Below are 11217 nucleotides of genomic sequence, written 5' to 3' on the forward strand. Positions count from 1 at the left end.
GTTCCTGCTTTCTTTAAGACTTTTGTCAGGAAGGTGTATTGGACTATATCAGATGCTTTTTCTGCATCTGCTGAGATTATCATGTTATTTCTGTCCTTAGCGCTATTTATATGGTATATTACATTTATCATTAAGCATATGTTGAACTAAGCATACATCCCTAGGATGGAATAACTCTCAACCACCTTTTACATTAGATGCTGACCTTCCTCAAATTTCAATCAATTCATATTTATTCTCACAACTGAAGAAATGTCCAAGCAAATATCCTAATGTTTGGACACTTTATTCTCTTCTTGGATCCTACCACAGCCCCAAGGACTATTTCATTTTGGTAGATTGTTCTTCCCTAATGTAGTGGACACTAGATTCAAGTTCTACTGCGACTTGGGAATGATGATTGTGTTTATCCTTGCTGCTGCAGAGACAAGCTAAAACCGGAGAGATTAAAACACCAGACGCTTATTATTATACTGCTCTGGAGATCAGAAGTCTGAGTGTTGTGTCATGTGGCGAATACTAAGGTAGCAGTAGGGCTGTGACCCTCCTGGAAGATCTTGGAGAGAATATTTTCCTTGCTTTCGCCAGCTTCCGGAATTGAAGGAGACTTCCAGTCTACTTCACACATTCCTGTTATACCAGTCTCTGTCATATTGTCTTAGCTCCTTCTCTGACTACTCCCCTCCTCATCCATCTTTTATGGACCCGTGTGACTCTGCTAGGCTGCTTAAATAGCCCGGAATAACCCCCCTGCTGATCTGAAAGTGACTGCTCCTTGTGCCACATCAAAGCAACATACTCGTTCTCAGGTTCTGGGCATTAAGGCATGGCCATTTTCAGGAATCATTATTCTGCCTAACACAATGACATGGCAAATTTGATCTTTGGCACATAAAACGCTAGCATATCTATTAATACTTCAATATGCTGCCACATAGTAAAATTTGATTCATTGTTAAAATGTGTGTGGCCACATCTGCACCGTCCTGCATCGCCTCTTTAGTCCAATCTCATACTTAGTTTCCACTTCTCACTGCTCTGGGTGCTTGACCTCTTGTGCTGCATGGTAATGCCAAGATTATTCCTCATTACCACTTACTGTTCCTTCTGCTCAGAACCCTCTTCCTATGTGCCCATAAAGCATCATAGCAACTCAGGCAATGTGCCTTGACCAAGGAGGGAATGAATTGTAAAAGTCCACATGAATAAGAGAGAATTAAAACTCTAACTTTACTTCCAAGTTAAGCCCCATCTGATATTTCAAGACCCTTGTATCCAGATAACACATGTTAGTTTTCTGTTTTAATTCTGAGATCCCATTAGAATATCCAAGTTGTGGGATCAGATAGAGTAAGTACAACTCGTTTTCACTTGTGTGAGCTATTTTATCATCACTAAGAATCCTGGATCAGGCCCTCCATTGTAAATATAACAAGTAAGAATGAACCAAGTGTTGTTTTTTTTTCCTATGTTTTTATGAAATGCTGTTTCATTGGCAGAGTTTGAGTCTCACCTTTTCTGTTATTCTTTAAGGGTTTGGGGTGAGAATGGAGAGTTTAAAAACGGACACACTTATTCATCTGTCCCTTCATTATTTTATATGACTAGATCCCTAAGTTTATAGTTGGGTACATACCCTCCTAAGGAAAACAGCCACATTTTCCAGCCTTCCCTGCAAATGACTGTGACCTTAAGACTAACATTCATGTGGAAGGAATGTTAATGTAGAAAACAGGGCTCAAGGGAACCCTCATGCTTGGAACAGAAGCAGATACAGTGCTTCCCCTTTTATTTTTACCTTCAACGTTATATAAGAAAGAAATCTCCCTCTTGTTTAAGTAGCTGTTAATTTAGGATTCACAAATAAAATCCCACCTCAAGCATCACACAAAAACAGTTCCAATCCTACAGGTATAGAGGAAAGAGGAGGTGCCATTGTATCCTTCAAAGAATCAGAAGAAGAAAACACATTTGCAATGATAACCAAAAATCTTCATTCCTGTCTTTAATTTCATACAATCACATTGGAAAAATAGTTGTGTCTACAAATGTACTTTCAGCAAAGGAAGCCAACAAGACAAAATATTATTGTGAGTGATTATGGATAAAGTATTTATCACTGGAAATCAAGTACTCCATTCAGCTTCTAATTCACACACCCATAAGACAAGCCAAAAGGGGAAAGCTCCAGTTCTGAAGCCGGGCTTTTCTTAACTGAAGCAGATCTGAAGAAGCCTATATGGACTGCAAATCCTGGTTGGAGAGCCTAATTCATGAGAGATGGAGTCCCTATCACTGTGGAAATACAATTCTGAAAATCCTTTTTACAAGTATCTTTTTTAAATCCTTCTTTTTGTTATTCCCCTTAGATATTTTGCTTTATTTCACACATCATCCTATCTGCTTAACATTCAGACTTAGTCACACTGATTATCTGTTCTTCTCTTTTGAATAGATAACTACATGCTATAAATAAACACATCAATTTTCCTCTATTGCTACCCTTGCAGAAAGCTCCAGATAAGTGGAATTAATCTAGAGTACACTTATCATTAAATATATTTTCCTTAGAAATAATACATAGCATATGAAATTACAAGCCTTTTATGAGCTAAAGATGAACTTCAGAGTGCTCAAATAATATTTACAATGTAAACATCACAGTTATTACATAAAGGAAATCACAATATTCACAACACACTTTATTTGGTTTTGCTATGGAAGTTGTTTTCTTGAATTAGATATGTAGAACTCATAATGTAATCACTTGGTTGTTTTCCTTCAAGAATTCTGAAAAGAGAAAGAATTGGTGCTTTAAATATAAACAATTTGAAAATTTGTGTTAGTTTCACCCACTCATTTAGCAAACCCCAATGTCTCCTTACCCCTTGCCAACAGTCTCTGCTGAGATTGTGCCTGGCAGAGTCAAGAAAGAACTTTCCAGAACACTAACTGTCACAAAGGAACTAGAGGATGAAGAGGATCTCTACTTAATCATTAATAATGAAGCATCGGTAATTTTCACAAATGGACTGCCCGCAGGAGGACCCTCGGCACCTATTCAAAGCCTCTCTATTTAATCATTAACAATGAAGCATTAGTAATTTTCACAAATGGACTACCCACAGCAGGACCGGCGACACCTATTCAAAGCCATCCTTCCATAATAACAATGGTCTCTTGTAAATGACCTTACACTTTTAAAGGAGTCTGCCTTTATATTTTTGTGCCTGACACATTTGTTATCTGACAGAGAAATATTCACCATAAAAAACAATATTATTTCTTTTGGTGTTGAGCATGAAACCCAAGGCTTTTGTGCAGGCCAGGCAAGTGCTCTACCACTAAGTGAGACTCTAAGCTTAGCTTTTATTCTTGAACCATGGAGTAAGTTCTTGGAAATGTCTGTATATGATAGCATTGTTATGGCTAGCTCCTGACCCTATGCTTCCTTCAGAGATAAAGGAATAATTAATGTAATTGATGGAACAAAGTACCCAGGCAAGTGACTTCTGAAGACTTGTTTGCTCCTGATAGCCTTCTTAAAATCTTAGAGGACCACATCAGAAACTAAGGTGTGGCTGGATTAACTTTAGGCCAAACACAGGACAAGCTATTTTCCTACACTTAGGCAAGGCTGGAACTTTCAGGTTCTACAAACTAAGTTCTACCGTGGCCAGCCACTCCCCTCTGTTTTATATCTTTTCTTGGTTCTTGGTTACTTCCATGTTAAGTGGTTGTAACAGATATAGCCCATAGAACTGTGACCATCTCTCCAGAGCCCGTTAGAGAAAAGTATGCTGACATTTGACACAGTGATAGGACATACTTTTGCCATTTGCCAAATGTTGTGAGTAGGTTCAGATGAAACAATGAAATTGTTAATGCTTACATAGCTCACAAAATAATATACCATGTATCCATATTTATATAAAAGCAATTGTGAAAAACAGCCCATATTGCTTCACCAAAGGAAAAAAATAGTGCTTTTTTTCCTATTAAAAAATATTCCATGATGAATGCTGCTAGAGCTTTGTGCTTCTCCTCACTTCACAGATCAAACTTTGACCTTCATTCCATGAAGGCTGCTATGTTTGAAGTACTATAATTCACCCCAGAATGCCTTGAATCACCATACTGTGATATTTCTCCACACTCAACTGAAGACCTAGCAGGCATTCATGGGACTAAATCTTAAATGAATAAAAGCAGCATGACTTGAGTTGTCTCAGAACTAAGTCATTTTCCCTCATGAGTATGAGTCAGGATCCTGTGTGTTTTAATTTCAATACACACGTGTGATAAAGGTGAATAGACAAGAAGGTCCCTTGCAGAGGCCAAACTCCTTATGGTGACTAGTGCATTTGTCGTGATAACAATGGTGCATGTATCACCTGAAGGTGTTCACTGGGGTGGGATCTGCCTCAGGTAGAGGTGTTATATGGACTGGATAATATCTCCAGGTAGAAGGATGTTTAGCCCTAGGATGTCTTTGCCTACTGGCTCCTTCCTACATCTATTCTTCATGGCAGCTGTGAGAATCCAGGAAGAATCCATAGGCACACTCACCTCTGATCTTCAGCTCCGCTCAGAGGAGTCTTTCCATCATTTTTCTAGCTCTTCAGGGAAGTCTGGAGAATCTCCCTCGCTGCTACAGACCAGAAGGAAAATGAATGTGTTAAAATTCTCAGCCGAGGAAGTTTCCAAAGGAACAATTATAACACCATGACTAGGTAATTATCTATGCTCTGCAAGACACGCTGGGGATGAACAGATCTCTGCAGCTAGTGATTGCCCATGAATTGTTCCAAGACCTTAGTGTCTAAAATCAGCCTTATGGAATTCTCATTTAGTGAACAAAGAGGACACTCTTGTCTGATTTCACCCAAACAGAACTATGCTTAACACTCACCATGTGCACAAAGACAACTGGAGTGAGAAGCGAGAACACTCCACCCCTATCACTGTGTCCAATATTTACACACGATAGAGACACACGCTTTTAGAACTGGAACACACAGACAAACCGTGATTAAATGTGATAAAGCATGGTTGTTGGATACAAATATGATAGCGTTCTCCTGTTTGCTAAACTTGCTAATTGTACTTTCCATGTTTTAAAAGCGAACACTGATCCCTGCTCCCTGATTCAAAATAGTTATCATTTTCAACCCTGTTGACGTGTAAATTCAAGTGCAGTAATCTTTAAGAGTAGGAGTGTTCAAGCCGGGCGTTGGTGGCGCACGCCTTTAATCCCAGCACTCGGGAGGCAGAGCCAGGCGGATCTCTGTGAGTTCGAGGCCAGCCTGGTCTCCAAAGCGAGTTCCAGGAAAAAGGCGCAAAGCTACACAGAGAAACCCTGTCTCGAAAAAACAAAAACAAAAACAAAACAAGAGTAGGAGTGTTCAGGTTGGTATTCCCAGAGATACTGCTTTCTAATGGCTTTGGATTAACATTGATGTGCCAGTGTTTTAAACGTTTGGCAGGGAAGTCTGATATCAGTCCGAGTTGAGAATGAGCGAACAGTTTGCACAAAGCAGACAGACAGCGTGATGGAGAAAGGAGGGAGAGATCTCCAAACAGAGCTTGAAATTTGAAGGTCATTTACACATTTTCCCTTCATCAAATTTTTCCCTTACCTCCTCTTTCCATTCAGAATGGAGTTCAAGTATTTCTTTACAGCCATTTGCTTTCTAAGGCGGGTGTAGTTATCCGTGAAGACTGCATCCGAGTGTCGTTTGATTGGCATGGGGTCTTCTGCGATGTTACTGCTAAAAAGAAAAAAAGTGAGGAAAAAAAGTAAAGACGTCAATAGGAAGTAGGAGGTGCATCAATGCTCTGTATTTTTTTCTGCTAAGTTTAGCTCAATTTGACTAGTTTGTAAATGTTGGCTACTTAAGAAAAATATGTTTAGAGTCAATAAGTACCAAAAACTCTTATTTTGACAGGGGGGGGCTGCTGCTGTGTTTTATTTAATAATATGCATTATTTTCTCTCAATAATTTGAACATAATGCAAGAGTTGTCAGCCTTGAGCAAGGAAAATAACTTTCAAGAAAGAGAATAGAATTTGGAGATGGAGCACTTGTTAAAAAATAATAAGTATTCTTTACCCGATTCGTTTTCCAATGAGGGACTCCAGGTACTTTTTGGCAGAAATCTGACCCAGGAGCCTGCTGTAGTCACTGGTGAAAACTCCGTCAGCATGCCTGGCATTTCTAAAGCAAGGAAGCAAACACCATGATTGCTTCGTTAAGTCTCCTGAAGAAACATCCTAGCTTTTGGAATGGCAAAGAAATCTGCAAGCTCCTTACAGAACTGCTCACTAAAACTTAAGACAAAATTTTTGTTTTAAACTTCATTTATAGTTTCTATATGTTTATATAGTTTTTTTGATGCTACCTTAAATAAAAATACATGCAATGGAAAAATACGTTAATTTGGTCAAACTCACCAGTATTCTGTATTTTAACTATTCTTTTCCACCACAAATAATAGGGAACAAATCTCTTGCAAAATAGAAGACCTTATTATGTCCACCAGTGAACTTTGTAAGCACACAAAGAACCTTGTTTATACTTTGTCTTTAGGGTGACATCTTTTGGTCTGCTCTGAAGCATTGCTCTACACAAGCAGTTGCGTGAGTGAACAGCACCATTAGAAATCTTGACCCTTTGTATCTGTTCCCTCATGGAATCCAAACTGCTGCAGTTTGATCTGCATTTGCCTAATCTGAGCTATTGAAATGATGCTCAAAGGCTTTAAGTGAGTTTATGTCAATCAGGCTGAGCAGAGTCATGGAAAGCTATCCATGGTATCTTTTATCTTATCCTTGGTAAGATAAAACTAGAACATTTAATCTTTTCAAATGTGTTTCCTAAATAAGATAAACAAGAGTGAACTTACCTGGATACGTCATAATAAGGTGTGTCATTTTCTGCTAAGGCATTCTGCAAGATGTCAGAGTCTGCTTTTAACGAGACTTGATCAGGATCACTTGCTCCTTCAAGTTGCACCCTGTCATCCAACCTATTAAGGTAAAACACACTAGAAATGAAATACTGTCCTTTCCTAGAAGGTGGTATTTATGGTCCTGGAACTATTTGAAACAGGAGAACAAAGTATTGGGGCATATCATCCATTTGCCAAATAAGAATGGGATAATTTGACTCCATAGTCTCCATGTTTAATGAAGATATAAGTCATAATTTTGTGTGAGCTCACAAAAATGATGTCATTCAACTTCGATAAGCTTGCTAAACCAGACATAATTTCTACTTAATTCGATTCTAGCCAAGTTGTAAGCAAAGCACATTGCATCTGTGTACCTACGTCCATTTGTGAAGTGGCATTAGCAGGTAGAAAGAGTTATTCAGAATATAAACATGCAAAGAAGCGAGTATTCAATATGAAAACTGACACTTATTCATGTAAGGGATGATATTTAGTACCAAATTCAGCACAGGAGCAGTGTGCTGTTTTTCTCTCTCTAGTTCCCTGATGTGTACCACAAAGCTTTATGTCAACACGATATATTTCTCCTTATTCATCAAGAGATCTCCACATTTGTGAGTGGTTATTACAATACAGTAGATTTAATGAGCCCCTCTACTTCTTCATATTACATATGTTGGCACATTCTGATTAGAGATGTATTATGCTATACCACAAAATAAGAATTATCTTTATGACATATAGAATATAACCTACTTGTGGATTTTTAATATAACCTACATGTGTATTTTTAATACCTGTACTACTTTAAAAGTGTGTGTGTATGTGTGTGTGTGTGTGCGTGTGTGCGTGTGCATGTGCGTGTGCGTGTGTGTTCAGTGTTAGGGTAAACCTCCAAACAGTTTCAGCTCTCAGGCACTTTTGTATCTCTGGGTGGTGATGTAGCAGATGGTAAAAAGTAGTCATTCATAGCCTGAGGTTGGGCAGTCAGTGTGAATTTCAGCATTCCTGTGACTGTTCATCTGCTGATATATGGGCATTGGTACTCCAGTTGTCAACGCATGATGGGGGCTGGGTGGCGTTTTAAGCAACTTTACAGAGAACATTAGCTAAGAGACTATTTACTATCCTGGACATAAGAAAAGACAAATAACCAAAATGATGATCACTGTGATCCTGTGGATCAGAAAGGTCAAGCACGATTTGACTGTTAACATAAATCTATTTTGCCTTAGGTTAAATTGAGTTATGGGATGATTTATGAATGTGAAGCATGAACTTCAACATATCAAACAGTAAAACTGAGAATTTTTGGTTCAAATAGAGAATACTATGAGAATTGTAGCTTAGTACATATGTTTCCTCATGATCTGTAATATTGGCAAGGTGATTTTTCCTAGACCTATTTCTGCCCAACAAAATTTCACATGTGTATATCTCATTAATGAACTATTAATCTTATAATCATTTTAATAAAAATAAAAATATTTAAATGAACAGCTATTTTTCTACCAGAAACAGAACTGACCTGAGATGAAAAAAACAGGACTTTATTTGTTTTCTAACACTAGTTTGGAAATGGGATCCATCTGGTGAGCAAAACTGATGTATTTTATGTACTGAAGGTAGATTCTGGAGCCCATCTGGAGATTTTGAGTTTGGTTGGAAATGAATTTGCTTAGCACTATAATCAAAGTATTGAAATAAATAATATGTAGTTTAAAATGCAGCACTCTCCAAAATGACATTTGGGAAATCTCATTTAGATACAGAGGGAATGCCTGCCTGTCTGAATTGAGAGTGCCCTTTCCCAGAATGAAACTTACCTCACAGCAGAAGGTGGTCCGAAGAGGGGCCAGGCCAGTGACTGAGAGAACAGCGCACTGAAAAGCGTCAGGAACGCCAAGAACTGGGCCTTGCTTCTGGCTTCCATCTCAGTGCCTCTGGAAAGAGAAAGAGTGCTGGCATTCTGAGCCACACTTGGCAACATTCGGAGGGTCGAGCAATACTTCTAAGGGCTCTTGCAGAATTGAGAAAACTGAGTCACTTCATCTTCAGAAAAGTACCAAACTTATTGCCATAAGATTACTTTTAAAAATATAGATTTCCCTTGGGTTAAGACATTTGAATACAAACTAAATTCCCTTTTGTCTTTCCCTCAGCAGACACTCAGTCAACTTTAGTGCCTACTCAAAAGGTTAGATTTTTTTCCCCTTTAAACTTTAGTGTCTGATTGCTATAAAACTGGAGTGTTACCCACTTAATGATTTCTAGTAAATTGTATTTGCAAGTTTGCATGTTCATATGTACATATGGATATAAAGTATAGATCTGCAATCATTAAGGCAAAAATCTTGTATACATATTATATAGTTAAATTCTTATTTTCCCTGCATTTATTTTAGATATCACTGAGGACTTATTTCTTTAAGCCAAGACTTAAGCAAATGAATCAAGGATGAAAGATAATGCCCTCAGAGTTACTTGGCATTAGTACAAGTCCCCCCCATATGTGTGTGTGTGTGTGTGTGTGTGTGTGTGTGTGTGTGTGTGTGTGTGTGTGTGTGTATCTACAGAGCCTATGAATCTTGCATTTGATCCATTCATATATTGTATTTCTAAACATTTTCTAGCTAACATACAGGTGTTCACGGATTCTGTCTCTTGATAACTATAAAAGTCACAGCATTTGAAATTTAAATGATGAAGAAAGTGAGTCCCCTCCAGGTCTAATCAACATGAGAACCAGAAAGAAAGGCACTTTAAACGTAAGTTGGAAACTTCAAAACCAAAGGCATCAACTGAACCCTTTGGTCAGAACTCCACACACCAGCAAACTCATCTTACATCACTTTTAAAAGAGGCAACAGCTAACAAAGGGTTAAGTGGGGCTAAGAATCTGCTGAACAGATGGGTTCATACAAGAGAAATTGAGGCATTTCTTTCTGTCTTTATCGAGTGGCTTATCATTATTATTTTATTTTCCCATTGCAAAAGATGAACACTGTAAAATTCTTTTTAAGAGAGAAAATTTCAGAACAAACAAAACCCTCCTATACAAAGTCCCAGAGGCAGAGAGGAAAAGAAGGGAAAGATTTTACTTACCCTTGGCTCTTTCCTTCAGGCAGGGCTGTCTTTGGGGAGAGTGGGAGCTGTCTAGGGTTCTGAAGTCCTGGACGGGAGAAGGCTCTACCAGTCTGCCCCTGGTCCGGGGAACGGATGGCTGTGGCCAGCTAGTGCTCTGCACTCCAACCTGACCAGCATTTCAAAGTCCCTCATTTTATAGGGCTTGTGCTTAGGGCTGAGCAATCAGAAGGCTGCCCGAAAGACGTCACAGTGGTGATCCCATGGGATGAACAGGTCTTGAAGTTCTTATTAAATTGTCATCATGCCTGATTTATATACATTTATAGCAAACCAGTTCAAGATAGAGGAAATGCACTTTAAAAAAAAAAAACAAAACAAAACAAAACAAAGTGCCTAGCCGAATGTGCATTGCTTTCAGCTTTACTTCCTTGTAATGAATTAAAGGATGATTATAATGTCATAGCCTAGGGCCTCAGGGATTCCTTAGAAAATAAGGGTTTCTTGTAAAACAAAACAAAACAAAACAAAACAAAACAAAACAAAAAATGTAGAAAACAAGCACTTGTGTTTGTTATGCTTATAGTATAATTCTTCCTTTTTTCATGAAATGTCAATTCCCTTAATACCTTTTTATCTTCATGCTGTTTATGCAGATCAGAATCAATGTCTTCTTGAACCATATTTTTATTTTAAAAGCAACCACAAATGATTTTGTATCTTTCTGTTATAACATCTCCTTTATGTGGAAGCTAGTCCTCAGGGAAAGTTCTATGAAGTCATTAAGATGGGATAGTATGCTCACCATTGTTTAAGCAATGACATTATCACTCTTCCATGCTTTGTATAAAATATTGTAATTCCCACTGCCTTTCTTCACATCTTATATCAAACGTTCCAACGATAAATAATGATCAGACTGTACACTCCAGGGATCAAGTTTTTCTTTCTCTTCAAAGGTATCCTCCTCATTTTATGTTTCTGCATAATGTTGTTTCCTACGCTGCCCTCAAAACTCACCCTACTTCAGAATTTTAACATCTTTGACTCAATCACTTTATATAAAGGTGATTTTAAAAGATCAGTTTGTTTGAAACCTTTGTAGAGTACTGTGATGAATGCTTAATTTATTTTTGTTGATTTTTGCACCCAAAGTAGCCTGACATACATTTAATTGGGA

The 11217-nt window shown here is 38.1% G+C and overlaps 1 protein-coding gene across 1 annotated transcript; it reads right to left on the reverse strand.

Moving 5' to 3' along the window:
* Window positions 1-1970: 1970 nt before the first annotated feature.
* Vip (vasoactive intestinal peptide) lies at window positions 1971-10209 on the reverse strand. The gene is made up of 7 exons (XM_052750932.1): window positions 10059-10209; window positions 8780-8896; window positions 6906-7028; window positions 6113-6217; window positions 5640-5771; window positions 4570-4651; window positions 1971-2790 (listed from the first exon to the last, which is right to left on the reverse strand). Exons 2-6 carry the CDS (start codon window positions 8884-8886, stop codon window positions 4606-4608), a joined length of 513 nt encoding a protein of 170 aa, XP_052606892.1. The 5' UTR covers window positions 8887-8896; window positions 10059-10209; the 3' UTR covers window positions 1971-2790; window positions 4570-4605.
* Window positions 10210-11217: the final 1008 nt, after the last annotated feature.

The sequence above is a fragment of the Peromyscus californicus genome, unplaced genomic scaffold (assembly GCF_007827085.1).
Source record: "Peromyscus californicus insignis strain IS unplaced genomic scaffold, ASM782708v3 Scaffold_22__1_contigs__length_63687245, whole genome shotgun sequence".
NCBI lineage: Eukaryota > Metazoa > Chordata > Mammalia > Rodentia > Cricetidae > Peromyscus > Peromyscus californicus.

Bases quoted from the DNA above. Each gene is read 5' to 3' on its own strand.
- Vip (XM_052750932.1), bottom strand. From the start codon at position 8,886: ATGGAAGCCAGAAGCAAGGCCCAGTTCTTGGCGTTCCTGACGCTTTTC. The intron at 6,218-6,905 runs GTAAGTTCACTC...TCCTTGCTTTAG, and splicing joins CCTTATTATGACGTATCCAG to AAATGCCAGGCATGCTGACG. The intron at 5,772-6,112 runs GTAAAGAATACT...TTTTCTTTTTAG, and splicing joins CTCATTGGAAAACGAATCGG to CAGTAACATCGCAGAAGACC.